The following is a 20,934-nucleotide window of genomic DNA, read 5'->3' on the forward strand; positions in this document are numbered from 1 at the left end:
AATTGCATGCATTAGATGTTTTTCAGGACTCCAGTTAACGAGTGTCAGCACATTCCTGGCATCTTTGCTTTCCTCCTTTGAGTCTCAGCTTTCTACACCTTTTCAAGGCCACTGCTGTCTCCATTTCTGTTTACAGTTCAAAACCAGCATGTTTTACAGCTGCTTCCTTTGTTCCTATTACCTTTCTCATCATAGTAAAGACTGGCTCCTGAAATCAGTTTTTCTCCATGTAATAGTAAATCCTTCTCATACTTGCCTGTTAGTGTGTCTCGATATGTCCACAGCCATGGCTTTTCCAAACTTGATTCTACTGACTATATAGTCAGTATCTCACACTGCTCCTTTCTCTGTTCCTTCTTTACACATTCCACATTTTCCCATTAGAAATTGTTTTCCTTCTGCAGCTTTTTCTACTGCCTCCTTATAGCTTGTGTTCAGCTATCCCTTTCTATGCTAATCCAGCATTGGCAGGACATAGCACTTTATATTATATATTTGTGGGTTATTTACTTTCTCAGCTCCTAGAGACACAATACTTTTCAACAGAAGCTACTCTCCTTTGAGGGTCTAGGGCGATAGAGCGTGTGTTATTCCTTGTAGTCACATATAAATTCTTTAAACTCATTGGGCCAGATCCTCACCTAGTATAGATCAGTGTATTGCCATTGAAGTCAATGGAGCCAGGCTGATGTACATCAGCTGAGGCTCTGTCCCATTATATATAGGAATGAAGCTGCAGGCCCTGAAAAAGCTCCCAGCTGGTACAAAACACAGCAGCTCATCTGCTTGCCAATACAGGTTGCTGTGAGCGCATCATCCCAGTGCTTTATTCTCTGTACTGGCTCTCCATTAAATAGAGAGTCCGGTTCAAGATCTCTCTTCTGATAGTGTAAATTGTCCATGGGATTGTCCCTAACTACCTGAGAGGCTGCTTCTTTCTCCATGGCCATGATGTCCCATGACAGCTACATTCCAGTGTGGGCCAATGAAATGGTCAACCAGTGGAGCAGGTGTGTGAGAGAGAGAACTTTCACAGATGCTGACCCTACATTATTAAACTTCTTCCTGTAGCAGAAAAGAAGGATTACAGTCCTCATTGCATTGAGAACTATAATATGAAGCTCATCTCTTCAACTTAGCTTTCCCTCTGTATGGTCTGTGTACATTCACACACATACTGTACCTACACATGAAAAATAAAATAAAAATCAAGCTGTTTCTCCTACAGGCTGGGAGGAAGGGAACAGATTAGTACTGTTCTATATTTTAAAATATTTCTGAGGTACTCGGGATGCTATGGTGATGAGTTAGGGAGCGTAGGGCATATAAATACCTAAGAAATATTTAGGTTAATATTAGTGATGGGTCCAAGCCTCAAAGTTTGGATTCCGACCGGAATTTCTTCAAAATCTGTTCTAGGCTCACCTCTAGTGAGGCCCTGATTTGGGATCACAGCATTTAAAGGTAGTTTTAGTAATCTTCTTCTCATATTACCTTGTCCAAGTATTCTCCTGATACTGAAGTCTGATATGATCTGAAGTCTTCTCTGCAACAGACTGCGGAGTCTTCACTTGCCTTTATAGCACTAACTTGTCTACTATATTGGGAGACTTCCTATATCATATGACTGTCCACGTTGTGATTTTGTGTGGGGGTTTTTCCCTGTCAGATTATGTTTACTCATTGACTGCTAGCTCCAATCCTTGGTGCACATGCTACAACATGTGATACTGAGGGGCAGAGAATATGTCGTCATACTAAGAGGAGAGGGTTTTTTAGATGTCCATGAAATTGATTGATCGCTTTTAAATGTATTCTGACCTGCCTACCTGCTGTAGAATTTACATAACAATTTGATTATTTTTAAAAGAGTAATTTAATAACAGAGAAATTCCCCCCCTAAAAAGATACACTATTCAAGTGGCTTCCTAACTTTAATAATGAGACACACTTTGGAGTTAAATCCGGCACCTTCCTTTGTGATGTGGAAGGCTCCAGAGGCAGTAACACCAGTTTGGTTTCACTGTGTGGGGTGACAGGATTTGAGGAACCCATTGGGCATGGAGCTCAACTCCACCCTGTTCCATGGAGCTTGGGTAAGAGCTGGAGGTCAGAGTGTGAGCGGAGCTGGTGAATCTGCCAGTATGTGGATCATTGCACTCTACACAATTAGGGTCTCGTGCATGATGAGAGCTACAGAAACCTCAGGGAAGCTCTGCAGCATGGGAGAGATTCCTTCCCATAGAAAGCCCTGCACACAATCCAGCTACTTTGCCTTGTGGGATTTACAAAAAGAAAAGGAGTACTTGTGGCACCTTGCATCCGATGAAGTGAGCTGTAGCTCACGAAAGCTGATGCTCAGATAAATTGGTTAGTCTCTAAGGTGCCACAAGTACTCCTTTTCTTTTTGCGAATACAGACTAACACGGCTGTTACTCTGAAACTTGTGGGATTTAGCACTTGATGTAAAAAAATGAAGTAATGTGATGGATTTTTCTATCTGAATGATTTCTCAATTAAAAATAAAGTAAAACCTTTTGGAGTGTGTGTGTGTTAGGGAGGGTGACTTCAGAAACAAATGCAAAAGCTGACATGATTTCAATAATGCAGAGACCATGGCAACTGACCGTGTTGTCTGTGCCTTTGTGCTGGGATCAGGATTGGAATTTATCCAGTTGGTGCTTCAAGGTTGCAGTTAGTATGTATTTGTGTTTGCACAAATAACTTACTTGTAAAAATCCTATTTTACTTGAACAATATTTGTCGTTGGGGGGAAGTGTTCTATTGTTTTCTTTTAAAAAGAAGTATAACTCCCCCCCACACACACAAACACACAAAAACATTATCTAGTTGACTAATTCTTGAAGAAATATAGAATATTTGTGTACTAATAGGCTTGCCCCTGGAATCAAATATCATACAATCATGTCTGTCATGGGTTTTGTGTACAAGAATTGAAAGATTCTTTGAATTACTGTCTTAATTATAGTGTTGGCACTATATGATGTGCTCACTTGCTCAATAAGATATTTGTTGTAGTTAATAGTTATCCATTCAGCTTACTTTCTCACTTTGGCTCGTACTAATAGCAGAAAGTATAGAATAGGCAATAGCGGGGTCATTACAGTTGCGGTGCTTAATTTGTAATGAAAGAGGTGCTGGGGCTCAAGCATTTTTTTTACATTCATAACTGATGCGGTAAGCCCAGGGGTGCCAGGGATATGAACTGTCAAGCCTAGAGGTGCCGGGGCAAGCCCTGGCACAAATTAAGCACTGTAACAGTTGTAATAGCAGTTTGACACAGGCTGAAAGGAGAGAAGATTTAGAAATACAGTAAAATGCTTTTCTTTTCTTAGAAACAAACGAAAGATTAAATTACATTTCAATTACATGTAGCATTACATTTACAACTCCAAGTGTTCAAAAATAATGTCAGGCCCCCTAAAATCATGAGCTGTTAACAATACTACATTTGGGGTTCTTTTTATTGTATTGTGGGTCTTAAACCTCCTATTTTCAAGATTTTCTCCGCAACTATGAAGGCTAGAAACTTGTTTTTAAATGAAAGTCATAATCCTATGACTCTGGGAGCTGGAGCTTTATGCAAAACTCCAACCATTGTGAGACTCGCAGTAAATTCACGAGATCAGGCAACACTTTTCGTAGTGTGATCAAGAAGCGCTATGCCATCATGTTAGCCTGTCACTCCCCACCAATGACGCTGGCCGCTATGGGGAGTGACAGGCTAACAAGCTGGCATAGTCTTCATTTAAACTGGGGTTATGGTAAGATCACTGTCAACATTCACAACTCACCAGTTCCTAGTGCACCTTCTGAGTTCAATGCTATAGAACTGCTTCTTGGAATACTGAAGTGAAACTGTGTTACTGATTGATAAGACTATATTGCTCACTGTGTACATGCTGCCTTTTGTTCTATATATTTTTTCAATATATATCTCATCTTTCCTTTCCGCTGCTGGTATGCTGCAGTACAGTTTCATTATGCACAGGCCATTCTCTTTTTGTTTTGTTTTGATTTATTTTTCCTTTAAACAGTTTTCTCTTTCTGTCTCTTTCTTTGATCCACAGGCTTTGCAGTGTATGTTGGTCTCCCTTCATTCAGAACTTGACATTCAAAGGTACTTGATGAAAATTGAATCTTCTCAGAGAGTTAGTACTGTACTTTCTTTTTCTGCACTCTGCCTTGGATTGAGCCTGTTACCTTTTAACTGTGTGTGGTTTGCCTCACAACTAGTGTCAGTGTCCTTCAGTAAATCTGGACATGCATGCTTTTCCCTTTGTATTCCACCATGGTTCACATCAAGCGAAATGGCTACAGCAATCTGATGCATGTGCATCCTTTGACATTGTTTTTGTTTCTGAGTTTGCCTCTAATGGCATGCTAGGCATAAATGTCCACGCTCTTGTCTTGGTTAGATGCACCCAACTCCTTCAACTCAGTGGGAGTTGAGTGCATGTTGTTGAGGGATGAATGTGGCCCCAATACATTAATAACCACCTTAAAATGTGCTGAATTCTCTCTCTCTATAGCATTATATATTTGAAGGATTTTTCTGTTTTTGAATTAATTGAGAGATCAAACAGCTGCAGCAAAGTTGACCTGTGGAAATGAGGATGCTTATCATGTAGTTTGCTCTTTCTTGTGGTTTTGAAAGTTACAGGGATGTCCCTTAATAGGGCATTAGATTTTTGTGCCCCTTGGAGGGACTTCCTTATGGAGCATACCAATTGGGTGGCGTATAGAGAGGGATACAGGAAATGGGAACATATACTTATTATCTTTTCCAGTGGTTCCCAGCCCAATTTCCAGACTGGATTTTCACATTCATCTGTTTTATTCAGTCCTCCTCACACTTGTGCCACTTTATAGTCCCTTGTTACATCATAGAGACATAGAAATCTAGGGCTTGAAGGGACCTTGAAAACTCCTGAAGTCCTGCCCTGTGTGTAAGCAAACCTGCACTATCCCTGACAGGTGTTTTTCCAACCTCTTCTTAAAAACCTCCAATGATGGGGATTCCACAACCTCCCTTGGAAGCCTCCAGAGTTTAACTACCCTCATAGTTAGAAAGTTTTTCCTAATATCTAGCCTAAATTTCTCTCACTGCAGATTAACCCCATTACTTCTTGTCCTAAATCAGTAGACATGGAGAATAGTTGATCACCGTCTTCTTTGTAATAGCCCTTAACATATTTTGAAGACTGTTATCGGGTCCCCCCTCAGTTGTCTTTTCGCAAGACTAAACATGTCCAGTTTTTTTAACCTTTCCTAATAGGTCAGTTTTTTAAACCTTTTATCATTTTTATTGCTTTCCTCTGGGGGCTCTCCAATTTGTCCACATCTTTCTTAAAGTGTGCCACCCAGAATTGGACACAGAACTCCAGCTGAGGCCTCACCAGTCCAAGTAGAGTGGGACAATTCCCTCCCATGTCTTATATACAATACTTCTATTCATACACCCAAGAATGATATTAGCCTTTTCCACAAGTGCATCACATTGTTGACTCTCATTCAATTTTTGATTCACGATAATCACTGATTTCTTTCAGCAGTTTCACCACCTAGCTAGTTATTCCCCATTTTGTAGTTGTGCATATGATTTATCCTTCCCAAGTGAAATGCTTTGCACTTGTCTTTATTGAACTTCATTTTGCTGACTTCAGACCAATTCTCTAATTTGTCACGGTTGGTTTGAATTCTAATCCTGTCCTCCAAAGTGCTTGCATCTCCCCGCCCCAGTTTAGTGTCATCTGCAAATTTTATAAGTATAATCTCCACTGCATTATCCAAGTCATTAATGAAAATATTCAATAGTACTAGACCCAGCACTGACCTCTGTGGAACCCCACTAGATATGTCCTCCCAGTTTGACAGCAAACTATTGATAACTACTCTTTGAGTATGGTCTTTCCACCAGTTGTGAACCCACTTTATAGTAATTTCATCCAGACCACATTTCTCTAGTTTGTTTATGGGACTGTCACGTGAGACTGTGTCAAAACCCTTACTAAAATCAAGATATATCTCATCTGTTGCTTCCCCACATTCACTAGGCCAGTAACCCTGTCAAAGAAGGAGATTAGGTTGGTTTGGCATGATTTGTTGTTGACAAATCTATGCTTCCTATTCCTTATAACGCTATTATTCTCTAGGTGCTTAGAAATTGATTGTTTAATAATTTGTTCCAGGATCTTTCCAGGAATCGAAGTTAGGCTCTCTGGTCTATAATTCCCTGGATCCTCTTGGTTCCACATTTTAAAGATAGATACTATGTTTGCCCTTCTCTAGTCCTCAGGGGCTTCACCCATCTTCCATGAATTTTCAAAGATAATTGCTAATAGTTCCGAAGTTGCTTCAATTAGTTCCTTAAGTGCCCTAGGGTGAATTTCATCAGGCCCTGGTGACTTGAATACATCTATCTTATCTAATTATTCTTTAATCTGTTCTTTCCCTATTTTGGCTTGTGTCCCTTCCCCTTTGTTACTGCTAATTGTGTTAAGTATCTGGTCACCATTCAGATGTCTAGTGAAGACTGAAGCAAAATAGGCATTAAACACCTCAGTCTTCTTGGTGTCATCTATTATTAGCTCTCCTTCACTGCTAAGTAGAGAACCTACACTTTTCTTCATCTTTCTCTTGCTCCAAGTGTATTTAAAGAGCTGCCTCTTATCGCCTTTATGTCCTTTGCTAGATGTAACTCATTCTGTGCTTTAGCCTTTTTGATTTTGTCGCTGCTTGTGAGTGCTTACTCTTTTGTACTCCTCGGCAATTTGTCCAAGTTTTCACTATTTGTAGGACTCCTTTTTGATTTTTCAGGTCATTAAAGAGATCCTAATGGAGCTATATTGGCCTCTTACTATTCTTCCTATATTTCCTTCACACTGAGATAGTTTTCAGTTGTGCCTTTAATATTGTCTCCTTAAGAAACAACCAACTCTCCTGAGCTCCTTTTCCCCCTAGATTTTCTTCCCATGGGACCTTACCTACTATTTTTCCGAGTTTGGTTTTTGAAATCCATTGTTCTTATTCTGCTGCTCTCACTCCTTCCTTTCCTTGGAATCATGAAATCTCTCTTTTCATGATCACTTTCATCAAAAATTTAATCTTTTAGATTCTATGGATTTAGAAACATGTATGTTTATGTATCCCTGAAATTGCTAGTGAGAAATATAAGATATTCGCAAGAGTACCCTGAGATGACCATGGCCTTCACAATCACACACACACAAAAGATTCACACTTAGAAAGTTAACCCTACATTTCTATGCTCTCCATTGAGCTCTTCCTCCACTTTGTATATGACATATATAATTACGGGTGTCTCAACTGCATCTTCATAGTTTATTTTGCCAGCATATTTTGTCTGGTTTATAAATGAATGCAGATTTAAAGGGTCCCAGAATGCTTTATGCTGCAGTCAAATGCATAATCCCTCAATCCCATAAATATCACCCTCCATGGGTAAGAAACAAAACATTTTGAGAGTGATCATACTCTGTGTTCTTTTTTACAGGGATAAGAACAGGGATATTACGCATTTTTTTTCTCTATGTACAGTGCATTATAGCCTTGTTGGTCTGTTTGTCCCTGATATTATGCCATTTGCTGACTCATTTTATTTCCACCAATAGGACTTAAATATGCAAATAAATCAAGGAAGCAGACCGAAAGGAAAAGGGGGAGAAGCAGAAGGGCAGAGGATGATAAAGAGAGGGGCAGCCTACTTCTAATTCAACAATGAGATGCCCATAGAACAGCAGGAGAGGGAAAGGGGTGGGGGGAGGAAGAGTGACAAATCGCATGAGAGGAGAAAGGGAGCTGCTGTAATATAGGGTGAACAAATAGCAAGCGTGAGAAATCGGGACAGGGAGGTGAGGGGCAATAGATGCCTATATAAGACAAAGCTCAGAATATCAGAACTGTCCCTATAAAATCGGGACATCTGGTCACCCTACTGTAATACCAAATTTCACCAGCCCAGTAATTTTTCATAGGTGCTCTGATAAATATTTCAAATGTAGGTTTCAGAGTAGCAGCCGTGTTAGTCTGTATTCGCAAAAAGAAAAGGAGTACTAGTGGCACCTTAGAGACTAACCAATTTATTTGAGCATAAGCTTTCGTGAGCTACAGCTCACTTCATCGGATGCATCCGATGAAGTGAGCTGTAGCTCACGAAAGCTTATGCTCAAATAAATTGGTTAGTCTCTAAGGTGCCACTAGTACTCCTTTTCTTATTTCAAATGTAACATTTCAGAGGCCCTTAACGATGCACATCTATTTGCATGGGGTGGGAGGAATCTCAAATAAGGAGACAGATGTAAGTGACATGCTGCCTAAGACCCTACGCAATGCTCGTTGTTATACTTCTTTTCCCCATCTATTTATTTATTTCCTGGTAGTGCCCACCAGATGCTAGTCTCTTTCCAAACACAGAAGGCCACGGCTCACACCCTGCCCTGAAGAGCTTGCCAACCTACAAGGCAACTTAGTGTTGGTGATTGTTGTCTTTCCCCCACCCCCCAAAACTATTTAGCACATGGAAAAATTCTTTCCAGCCATTTAGAACCACTGAAATAGGTCTGACAAGTACAGCTTTGGAGTCTGCATAGCTTGTTCATTAGCTCTGGTGGGCAAACACCAAAGGTGTGGAAATTCCTTTTATTTTCCTTGGGTGTGTGCATGGGAGAGAGGGGTGAGACTGTAATCTGTCACTTGGATCAGAACACATTATCCCCAAGGTGCACTTAGGCATCTGTTTATATATTTAAGTATTTCTTTTTGCTTGTGGTTTTATGGCTACTTGAGTGGGTGAGGATCTTTTCTGTTTAATAAGTGTAACGTCAGCTTTTATTGAAATTATCCCTTTCATCCTTAGAGTTCCCACAGCACTTCCCAGATTGTGTAGATGGGAATTGCAGCCACCTCTGGGATGGAACATGGGTCATTCTGCACCATGAATACACCTCAGCATGTTTTTTTTTGAGGAAAATAAATAAGTTCCAACTGAAACTATGATGAGAATTTAGATAAGCCCTGTGTAAATATCCAAGTTGGAAATTATGGACACCTTTAATAAATAGCAGAATAGTAATCCTGAGTCCACCTGGGATGAGATGACGAAGACTGTGAAACTTATCTGCCATGAGCAAATGTGGTGGGATCCCAGAATTCTTCACTGGGTAGAATAGCAAGGTGGACCATTGCTCTGTATTTTTACAGCCACCACATTTAAAATATTACCTATAGAATTTGTTCTAGTTTTGTGTTTTACCTCCCCAAATCCCAGACTGTCCTTTGTGGCAATAGAAAACCTTGGGTTACACATACATGGATTAAGAACTATTAATAAAGTTTAATATGTATATGTTCGAGTTTCTCTTTTTTAAGCTCTCCATCCTATTGTTCTCAATAGGAATTTCTTTGGGGGGATAGTAGGGGGGGAGGGAAAGTGTGCCATTTCAATTAAACTGAGGCACCATCCACCCATCATGCACTTTTTGGAGGAAGCTTAAAATTGAGGGTTCCTTGATTGCTTGAGGATTTGTTTAAATATTTATAAGTATGTTGCATATTTCAGCCCTGACCTGTCTGTCGGGATGAAAACTGCTGATAGGCCTGTTGCCAAGTTCCCTAGGACAACATTTTTAAACTTCAGTGTCTCCAATTAGACCTAGATAAGAGCCTGGTGGTAATAAGTGCTGAGCATCCACAGCTCCCATCGACTTCAAAAGTGTGTTAATTCCAGGCACTCAACAGCCCTGAAAATCTGGCTTCGTTTATTTAGGCACCCAGGTTTGAACTGACCAGACAGATTTATATAGGAGCCTCAAAAGAAGTTTCACTTGTAACTATGAAGCTCACCCCTGATAAGTCTGTGGTGATGAGAAGGGAGAGTAGGAATAACTAACCTGCATATTTCAAGCTCATTTCTTCACAGCAGTCGAATTACAAGATATATTTTTGGCTGGTTACAACAAAGCCAGTCATGAGTAGGAGCTCTGAAGGCTGATGGAAAATTCTGCAGCTTTTTAGGATGATCTGAATATAATTCCACCCTAAAAATGTAAATGATAAATTGTGGGATCTGAGTAAACATATTGTCTAGGCCAGATGAAAAAAGTTGGGGTCAGCAATAGTAAGTATGCAGTTAGTGTTAATAGACCTTCAACAAGCAGAGAATAGCTTCACCCTCAAATAGATTTGCAGAGATGCATAAAATAATTACTCCATGCAGCATCCTGACATTTCCTTCATGACATTGCATTAGTAATGGGTTATATGGTGACATGACATTGTGAGTGAACATTATCAAGTTTTAATGCAACATCATCCTATGACAATTTGACATCATTGCATAAGTTCATCTTCCCATCCTGGTTACTAAATGGGAAGAGAGTCACCCTTCTTACCTAAGTGGGAAATTCCTGTGGCTTAGTTTTCTCTCTTCCTTGGAGCATGAAAAGATCTGCATGGCTTTTGTGTTGCAGGTCCAGTTACACTGCATTCTATGCTTTATTTAATTACTCATGTCTCAGGTAACATGGGGGTGTTGCTGTGATTTGCATTCCTCATATTTTGCCTGAGACTCAGGAAGCACTGACTGAGCACCAGTCAGGACAATCTGACACAAGTAATGTTTAGGGCCACAGAACCAGCATGTCTCTCAAGCTATTAGCTGATCGTTACTGATGTAAATTTGTATAATTTTTACTGAATATACATAATATGTAAGGCTTAGTTATATAGGAGCACGGTTCTGGCTGGGCTCTGGAAGCTTCTAAAACAGAACACAATGATCTCCACTAGAGGGCTCGCAAGCTATTTAAAGGGATACTAGCCCATTCTTATATACTGCCTAAAGTATTTAGGTAACTTGTAAATACATTTTGACTGGGGGGTGGGGGGTTTACAAACAGAAACCTTTGTAGTGTCATTTCTATACAGATTTCTCTGTCATCTCAGTTACTACGTGCTTACCTTTCTTCAGTCTGGCAACAACATGCCTACTGGTGACACCTGGACTGAAATACTACTGCCAGTTTCCCCACTGCCTTCCCCAGCTATCTTCACAATGGGTCTAGTAGTTTATGGCTCCATAGACATGGAAAGTGTCATTTTTTTCTTTTTCCCTTGGGGGGGCAATTTTTCTAGGAAGCAATTCAGATACCTGATATGTCCAGAAACTTGCTCTGACTGTCACTGTAATATCCAACCTGGTGCTCACCATTGGCAAAAAGAAAACTGCACCCCAATCCTTATATGCGCTGATATCTCAGAACTATTTGGATGGCCACCATTCCCTAGTGATAGTTCTTTTTATCTGTTTAAAATTAAAAATATTACATTAGTCGAGTGCCACAAATGGCCCGAGGCTTTCTACAGGGCATATAGCTGTACTTTCTACAGTGCATATAGCCTGATTCACTTCTCACTGCTGCTGGTTTTACATTTGTGTAACTCCATCGACCTCAATGGAGCCCCTCTAGACTTACTTTAGTGCATGTAAAAGGAGAATCAGGCTTCTTGTTTTTACAGAATCTACTGTATGAGTCACCCTTGCTTAATTAGTCTTTGTAAGCCTCTTAGCATTGCAGTGATTTGATTAAGCAATGCTAGCTACTGTGTGTGTGTCACTGTGAAGTTGGCATTAATCCTGAGGGGGATCTGAGTCGTTTTATATTAAATGCTAAAGGATTGTTCAAAACAAGAATATAACCTAACAGATATTGGTAACTACACAGATACAACTTCATCATCCTGCTTGTCTTAAGAGCAATGGAACCAAATGTAACAGGAGGAAACATGAAGCAAAATTAGTTTATCAAAATTATTTTTTTCAAAAAGCAAACTTAAACCATGAAGTGTTTCTACCGGATTATCTTGATTCATTTATATCGCACCTTGCTTTATATTTTCTTTATGGTTTTTCTATTAACAGAATAATAAACTGAGCTTCATAATGTGCGTTAGTCCCCTTTATTGTTCAGTGAGTTAAGTTACACTGACATTACTTGGTAACACCCTCTAAGAAGCATACCTATGTAACTAAAATGTTTTAGCAATGATGGTTGCCAAGCGACATTTCAGATAACTGAATGAAAGAAGAACTGACTTCTTGAAATCCTTCATGTATGCAGGTCGCTTGTTACTTCTGTAAACTCTCAGGCAGTATTGTACATGCACCAGTCTCTGTGTTTACAACCTTGTAGACTAGAGCTGATCATGTCAGAGGCATTTCAAAGCATGCCTTGGTTTGCTAGGGATAAATGTTGTTAGCTTTAATTCCTGGAAAAATTCAATGCTTCAAAATCATTTCATTGCAGGACATTGGATAATAGCTAACCTTTCATAAGTGCAAAGCTCCAGAGAATTTAGCTTTCTCATTAGATATTTCTAACTTCTTATAATATGTGAGCAACTGGACAGGCTGGCAGCAGAGAAGGCTGGGGATGTAGAGCAGTCTAATGAAAACCTCTTAAAAGTTAAGAATTGTTGCTTACATTCAAGGTCACATGGGGAGTATTACATGATCTATGCCATTGCTGCGACGAGCTCTCTCCATCTCACACGAGAAACTGCTGAAAGAGCCACATGTCAGCAAAATGTGTTGTTTTGGCCTTTTTTGTTTTTTTGAACTTGTCTTTAATTTGACTGATTTTTCAAACCCAGTATGGGAGTTGTTTTTAGCCTAACTATAGGGTATTTTTAATATAAGTATCTGACCTTTAAATGAGAGAGGAAAGAAAGATGGATATGATACGTGGCATTTTATGCCAGGGAATATAAACTGACAAGTCTTTAGGCCTTTAATTTTAAAAAGTTTATATTTCCACTGAAGGTTCTGAGGGGGGGGGGAAACCTTTCTTGTTTTGCATTGCTGTACTTAGAGTAGGTATATTATTTATTTTGGATGTTACATTTGCGTGAGAAATTATGGAAAATTACTACCCTACCAAGTTCAGTCTGAGTTATAGTGGCAGAAGTTTATGTTGTTCTCTGCAACAGACAAAACGGAACCCTTATACGTTTATCAATGCAACTTCCCTTATAAGTTGTAAAATGTATAAATATATTCTTTCACAAAACACAAAGCCCTTTTTGAAGTCAACGATGAAAATGTTCAGTGCATTGCATTTCCTACTGAGTGTGTTTTTGTTATCCAGAAATTCCAATAATAGGAGCAAATATAAAACCCTGGATTGGTACCAGCAGAGATGGTTAGGTAGACTTATCTTTAACATACAGTATCTAGCAGTTAACGGAAGTTACAGTTAATTGTCTGCAGCTAAATTCTGTTTGCTGTTATGCACTGGAAATTACAAGTAATTCAGTTAATCAGTGGAGTTTTTCCACATTTTATGCTGATATAAATAAAAGCAGAGTTTAACTCATAATTTTTTAGTATGTTGGATAAAAATTTTAGACTGCTATTGTGGCTTGCTAACCCTTACTCTTCACAGCATATGTAGCTGCAATTCTGATACTGAGTTCTGACAGCTTTACTGCTAAATTTATTTTCAGGACATTTTTCTCAACAGACTCCTCAAGGTAAGTGCAACATTTTAGAGATTTTAATTATTAATAATAGCATTTCAGTTATCAAAAATGTAAATACTTCTGTGCCACTCAGCTGCCAGTTTCCTCTTTACAGAACTCACTCACTGGTTTTGAGAGCAGATCTAAGAAAACCTATTGGATGAATTTCTAATCCTACAGGTTGAGGCTCTGTGTGTGTGGTGCACCTTTGTTGTCACAACCAGTGTTAACAGTTGTCTGAGCAACAGGGGAATGGAATTGCCATACATTCACCCTATAATATGTCAGCCTCAGGTCATTGTTAGAAATGAAATTTGTACAGTAGATGTACAGCAATAAAAACCTTAATGGAATATCCAGGGACAGTATATTTTAAAATAACTTACATAGAAGTCACCTTGAGCACACAAGGCTTTGCAGAATGCTGCATTTAGAGGCTGAATGAATTCTTTTTCATTGCTTTTTTTCCAGACAGTTGGATCTTGATGTTCCTAGTGACATCTGCAATATAATAATGATATATTTATTTTATTTTTACAGACAAGGAGCCCAAAGCTGTCTCAAAGCCCACAGCCCAATTTGGGAGACCAGGCAGAACATCTGTCCGAAGCATCTGCCGATTCTTTAGAAGCCATGTCTGAGGGAGATTCTCCAACTCCTTTTTCCAGAGGCAGCCGTACACGAGCAAGCCTTCCAGTGGTGAGGTCAGCAAACCAAACAAAGGAGAGATCACTAGGTAAAATATCTTCCAGGATCCTTCAGTGCTCTGCTCTTGGCCTGTAAATTTGGCATTGTGTTCTCTGCAAATAAAAATTTGTCTTTACAGTGTTTTGGGGTTAACAAAATATGGACATTTGCAGCACCTTATTGTTACTGCGTGTCACAAGGAGACTGGATGGGGGCGAGCCGTATCTGTGCCATAATTTTTATTATCTGCTTCCCAGTGTGAGGGGGTGGGATGAAGGAGGGTCACTTGGTAGTTAATGGACACCTGGGCCTTAAAGAGGGCTGACAAAGTTCAGTTTGGAAAGTGGTACCACAGAGAGTGGAAGGCTCTCAGCCAGGGTCTGCAGGAGGCAGGGTACTCCAGGGGAACCAGCCCAGGGCCCCAGTGCTCTATACTGGAGCAGGGAAGGACATAAGGAACATATCCCAGAAGGGGTTGAGAACTGTACTCCAGGGAAACCACCCTGGGGGCTGAGTGCTCTATCCAAAAGCCAGAAAGACTCTTAAAGGTAGCCCAGAAATCAGACTGAAGGAAAGCCCCCAAAGGGCAAAAGAGCCTCTCTGTTTGTTGGGACTTTTTAGTTTGGACTCTTGCTACCCTGTGTTAGGTTTGTATGTGACTTGGCCAGAGGGCTAAGCCACCTCTCCAGCATAGACTGGTGTGTGGAGAGCCAAGGAGACCCGCCTTGGGGAAGACGGGAGACAAGGAGCACCAGCAGCGCCACACTTAGCCAGCAGGAGGTGCTATACGACAGGCACTCCTCTGCAACACTGCCAGTTTATTCTTTTCAGATTAGTTCAGTGTGGAGTACTGGATGGCCCAGGGAATTGGTAGTGAGAGTATTACTGCAGTCTCCAAAAGCATGCTAGACACTTGACAGACAGACAGACAGACAGATGTGGACCCTGTCCTGAAGAGTCTATTAACAAGCTCAGCCCAATAGTGCAAATACATATTACCAAGTATTATTCTTCCTACATGGTAGTAAACACTGCACTAAGTGATGAGTTTTTACAAGATGGGACCTTAATTTTAGACATGAGATACAGAGCCCTTTGTTTGTATATTACATGTTCAAATCCAGCTCGATTTGTAATAAGCAAAAAATGATTAATGTCTGATGGTTGATTGGTGCTGGCCCAATTCCTATTGAAAAGGGATGGTATTCACATTACCTCTGGAATCTTTTATGGCAGCCTTTGTAAAGAGAATAGGGATTTGAATGGACATGGTGATGGAACTACTCTACTTTTTCCAGGAAGTACCTTCAGATTTGAGTTGAGGCACAATCAACAGCAATTCCACCCTTTACACCTAGAAGGGGCTCTTCTCAGGGGAAGCTGCTCCTCCTGTTACTGCAATTTGAATTCCCCTACACCTGAAGGTTGAATTTAGCCCAATTTGTCCACAAAATTAATTTTAAACTAGAATTGGTTTTGCAATACATTTTACTTTCTTAGAGAGATTTTCTTCTCAACAGATGGATGGCACAGGTAGAAACTAGTTTTTTTAAGAATAATGCCATAGGGCAGGTAGACTGCTGTTGGAAGACAGCATAACTTGCATGCAGATTGATGAAGAAGGCATGTTTCTCAAGGGTAATACACTGAAATGTTGCTTCTTTTCTGTAGGATCTCATTCCCCTACATGCAGAATGACATAAACCAAAGGCTGCACCATACACCACAGAGAGCTCATAAACTGATCACAGGAGTTTATTTATTCCTCAGTGATCCAAGGCAATTTCTATCAAGAGTGTTTTGATATCTGATAAACAGAACAATTAAAAAAAAATAGAAAACAGAACTAAAAAGGGTTCTCCAAGCCAGCAGGCACTAGCAGTGCTAAAAAGGGCAGCACACAAATCTGAGGATGGGGGAGAGAGTGGCTCACATCACTCCTCAGTGGGCCACTCTGGCCAAAGCCAGGAGATGGACGCCATGGGGAGCTTCATCCATCTCAGCTGGAAGGGACAGGTTGGTTTGATGCAGGACACTTTGAAGGGAAAGCCTGAACCTTCCACCCAAACTTACATGTTTTTAAACAAAACCTACATATTAATCCTAAACTACTGAACACTGTTCTTTTAAGACACAGGAAAAATGATCATTTTTTATGGGTTTAAGTCTAATAAACTTTACAGGTTCTTTTAAAAATCTTATTGTCATAGACATTCATATTTTTCCAAGTCTAGTTGAGTCAGGTTGTTTTTCAAATTACAGACTGAATAAAGGTCTATTCGGAGGTGGAGTGAATGAGAATAGTGGCAATGCATTTTGGCTACCCGGACATCACGTTTTTGTCAGTCAGTACGAATGATTAAGGCTGTGTTGGTCACGTGACTTCTGCAGTGGCTGGTGCTGGCTCAAGGGCTGCCTGAGCCGGGGAGCCCCTGGGCCAGCAGCAGCAGTTTAGGTGTGTGGGAGGAAGCTAGGGACATGGGGTTGGGGGGGGCGGGGTGGTGCTTATCTCGAGGTGGGGGGCTCCCTGATTCCCACCAGCATGTCCCTGCAGCTCCTAGGTGGAGGGGCCAGGGGGCTCTGCATGCTGCCCGCACCCGCAGGCCCTGCCCCCACAGCTCCCATTGGCTGTAGTTCCCAGCCAATGGGAGCTGCGGAGCCAACACTTGTGGCAGGAGCAGCGTGGGAGCCACGCTGGGCTTCCCTCCCGCTAGGAGCTGCAGAGACACGCGGAGCTGGGTAGGGAGCCTGCCAGCCCGCACCCACCCCCCAACACCAGCACCAACGGGGGTCCCAGGCTACACACCACTCCCCTCTCCTTCCTTCCCCCCCCCAGCACCAGCAGGAGTCCCAGGCCACACACACACCCCAGTAACTGCAGTGCCCCTGGACTGCCCTCCCAGAGCACCCGCAGCCCCCTGCCCAAGTTTTAGTTAGAGGTATATAGTAAAAGCCATGGACAGGTCACAGGCCATGAATTTTTGTTTACTGCCCGTGACCTGTCCATGACTTTTACCAAAAATACCCGTGACTAAAATGTAGCCTTACTAATGATGACTGTGGGTCATTATGACATGCCAGGCTCCAATTCATGCCGTGGTGAGCCAGCGCATGTGACATTCCAGCTCTGTATCCATTTTAAACTTTAGCCATGGTTCTTGAAATTAAGGTCTTTCTTGACAAAAGGGTCTATCAGAATCAGCACATTTCTCATCAGTATGCCACCTGAGGACAAAGTGTAACATTAAAATGAATTAATCCTCCATGAGGTACAAAATAAAATATATTTTAAAATATGTATTTGAAAGCTGGGATTTCTTCCAGCTTGATAACTGTGGGGGGGGGGGGAAGGGGAATTCTAGGAAAACTGTCAGAACAAGAATCATCTTAAACCTGGACAGAGCTCCAAAGCTCTCACCAAAGTCACTTGCAATTTGCCTAAAGGAAATAAAAATTGACAAGTACACAATTATGTTATGCAACCTGTCAAAAACAGCAGTATGTGCATGTATGTGCTGGATTGCACTGATATCATTGTTTTAATGCTTCTCAAAAGACATGCAGACTGACAAATGTTTGTGGTTTGCAAACAGTGAGATGTGACTCTGTCAGGTGCCAAGCACTTTCAATCCTCTTTGACTTCCGGGGCAGCGGAGGATGCTAGGCACTTCACAGAATCAGGCTGAACAGGCCTATTTCTGAGAAGTGCTGTGTGTTTGCCGCTTTCTACTAAAGACAATGGGAGTTGCAGGTTCTCAGTGTTTCTCAGGATTGGGCACTATAAACAGGGTTGGATTAAGGCAGAATCCATAGCTCTGGATACCAGACTGGGAAGGGGGTACATGGACACACAAAGGCTTGGATCTGAGGAGCCATTGGAGGAGGGCACTGACAAAGAGTGTTGGGGTCTGCCATGGGGACTTGGGAACAGGAGAGAGTGGTAACTGAAGAGGAGGTCAAGAACACCAGTGCATAGCTGGCTCCTGACCTTACTCCTACCTGACGGTATCTCCACTGAGTGCTGGCTGCAGTCTGTAGGCACTCAAAAGAGGGGGCAACTTCACACACCCCATCTCCCTCTCTGCCCAGCCCAGTGGACTCTCCCACTCACTTCTGTTGGGCAGCCATGCCACAACAGGTAGACCCAGCATGGGATCTGATTGATTCTTACCTTATCCTTGGGGATAAGGTTATGCTGGGATCTGAGGGAAGAAGGACAACCAGCAGGCAGCCTGCCTGCTTGGAAAGCTGGTATATAATAGCTGGTGATATTCATGGCTCCCTGCTTTGAGAGAAGAAGCCAGAGCAGCTGAAGTGGACCATTCAGAGAAGTTTCTTCCCTGAAATGTCTCTTAAAAATCCACTGGTCCTTATATTTGGGCCCTTGTTCTGAAACACATAAGCACATTGCATAACTTATTTAAATAAAGGTAAAAGGACTTGACCCTGTGTGCGGATATATCATTTGGGGGAAGTGGATGTTCAGAATGAATGCATACTTTTATGGACAGCGGTTAGCCCATCCCTCTGAGAAACTTATAGGATGTGGTCCTGACCTTCAATGGGAGGGGAAGTGACAGCTGGAGGGGAAGAGGGGGAGGGTTGAGGGACAGAGGCATGTTGGGGGGGAGTCAGTGAAAGAGAGAGAGAGAGAGAAACAGAGTCTGTAAGTAAACTGAGAAAAACAGGCAGAGGATGAGAGGGCAGCCAGAGGGACAGAGGGAAATCAGGACTGAGAGAAACCAAGAGTAAGTGGAGAGACTGAGACTGAGCAGGACAAACAGATGTGCAGAAGAGGGTCCCTTTCGTTTAAAGCTGGTTGGTTAAGTCAGTCCATGTTTGATGGTGTGTTCCTGACCATTGGTTCCGGTCATCTATCATTGATCCATGTGGTTCCCTAGATCCAGAACAGGAGAGCCAAGGGCCTTGAGATCTAGTGGGTCTGATTTGATTTGCACTGCTGCAAGCATCACTGGAATTAAGGCTATATCTTCAGGAAGTCACAAGAAGTATGTGAGACTCAAAGATTGACCGGGGTGTCAGACAGCACCCAGTGAGGTAGCTGAGGAAAGGGGAACCTTGAACTAGAAAAAAAATAACCTATAAGATACTAGCCTGTGCATATAGAGATATAGATATATTTCTGTATTTAGAGGTTATATTTAGCTAAGTACACTCAGTAGTAAGTTACTCTGTGTGTGTGTGTGTGTGTATATATATATATATATATATATATATATATATATACACATATCTCCAAACCATTATATATTTTTATGATATATATATTCTTAATCTATTTGATCTATTGTAGGTAGGTAGAATCCAGTTCTGTTTGCTCTGGTTTAAATAGAGTCCCTACTATGTTATTTTTTGACAGCTAGTTGTATTATCTTAGCTACCATTAAATAACCTTTTATTATGGTGTAACATACCCCCAGCTCTCACCTGCTGAGTAGATTAAACCACCACTGTAACGGACCATTACTAAATCTTGATCGATGGTTTTGGGATGCAGTGACCCTTGGATGTATTTCAAATGTAACACTATAATCCTACACTGAGAGGTCTGTTTACATCTGTTTGGCATCACAAACAGATGAGGTCAGTTTAGTGTAGGAGACCAGAGTTGAGTATGTAGTAACTTTATCTCTGGACTGGTGAATGGTATCTCTGAGTCAACAGAATGCATCATGGAGGGGCTACAGGCACAGTTTAAAGCACTATAGACCTTGTTGACTGAGCAAGAGCCCAGAATTACAGGGCAAATATCCACTCTGCCCGAGGCACTGAGGTTGTTAAGGACCACCTGAAAGGACAAGCCAGAGACACTGTAAAGTACCTTATTCCTCTGGAGAAGAGAGCACAGAGAACAGTTTCAAGTTGCTGATTCGTGTGCATGGGGACAAGGCTCCTGTTGGAAATCGCTCATGAGAATTTCATGAGAGAAAGCAGGAAGAGGGTGAAACAGGAATTTTACCTACAATCTTCAGGAGAGACTCTCCAAAGTGCGGAATCAAGATAAGAGCCAAGTGACAGACCCAGATGCCATCCAGAAGGATCAACTAGTGAAAGGACTGAGGGATGATGAGTTAAGACATGAAATGAAGAAGAGATTCAAGGAACAGCCTACACTGACTTTTCCTGACCTGTTAAGGGCAACCATTGAGTGGTCTGAAGAGGATGAAAAGAATTTGGAAGGAGTTGCAAATAAACGTAGTTATAGAGGAAAAAATGAAGTAGCCAACTGAATCTTCACGGCTGATTTGGAGGATACCCCTACTGTCTTGGAGAGTTTGAACAAAGCAGTACAAAGATTTAGTGATCAATAAGAAGAGCTTTCTACCAGTGCATCAACCAAAACTTTCACTTGGACGAAAGCAAACAGTGCTTTCTGAGGGGCAGAAAATTGCAAGAGGTCTCCATTACAAGATGGCCAGGTCAACTATGGTTTGCTATGGATGCCGTGAGTCCAGTCACATCTGGAGAGAATGACCACGTAACTGAAAAGATCAAGAAAGAATTTCCTCTCTTGATAGAGAGACAGTTGAAGTGTGAAACTCAAGTCAGGGCAGAAGACACTCTTGAAAGGGGGATGAGACACCCAATATTTCACCTAGAATGGGTTTATATATGGCAAGTCTATGGATAGAAAAACAGAGGGCCAGAGCTTTCGGAGCCAGCCCC

At 41.4% G+C, this 20,934-nt stretch overlaps 1 protein-coding gene across 18 annotated transcripts in view; it reads left to right on the forward strand.

Annotated features, from left to right (window-relative positions):
* The window catches only part of KIAA1217 (KIAA1217 ortholog), a 511,170-nt gene that overhangs the window by 368,603 nt on the left and 121,633 nt on the right, over positions 1 to 20,934 (forward strand). For all 18 annotated transcript variants that reach the window (XR_005224058.2, XR_005224057.2, XM_037890862.2 and 15 more), the window contains one exon: positions 14,101 to 14,296. Coding sequence is in view for 16 of the 18 variants with exons in the window: in XM_037890862.2 (XP_037746790.1) it covers positions 14,101 to 14,296 (196 nt within the window). In the remaining 2 variants the exon portion in view is untranslated. The remainder of the gene's footprint in view (positions 1 to 14,100; positions 14,297 to 20,934) is intronic.

Source organism: Chelonia mydas, chromosome 2 (assembly GCF_015237465.2).
Source record: "Chelonia mydas isolate rCheMyd1 chromosome 2, rCheMyd1.pri.v2, whole genome shotgun sequence".
Lineage (NCBI taxonomy): Eukaryota > Metazoa > Chordata > Testudines > Cheloniidae > Chelonia > Chelonia mydas.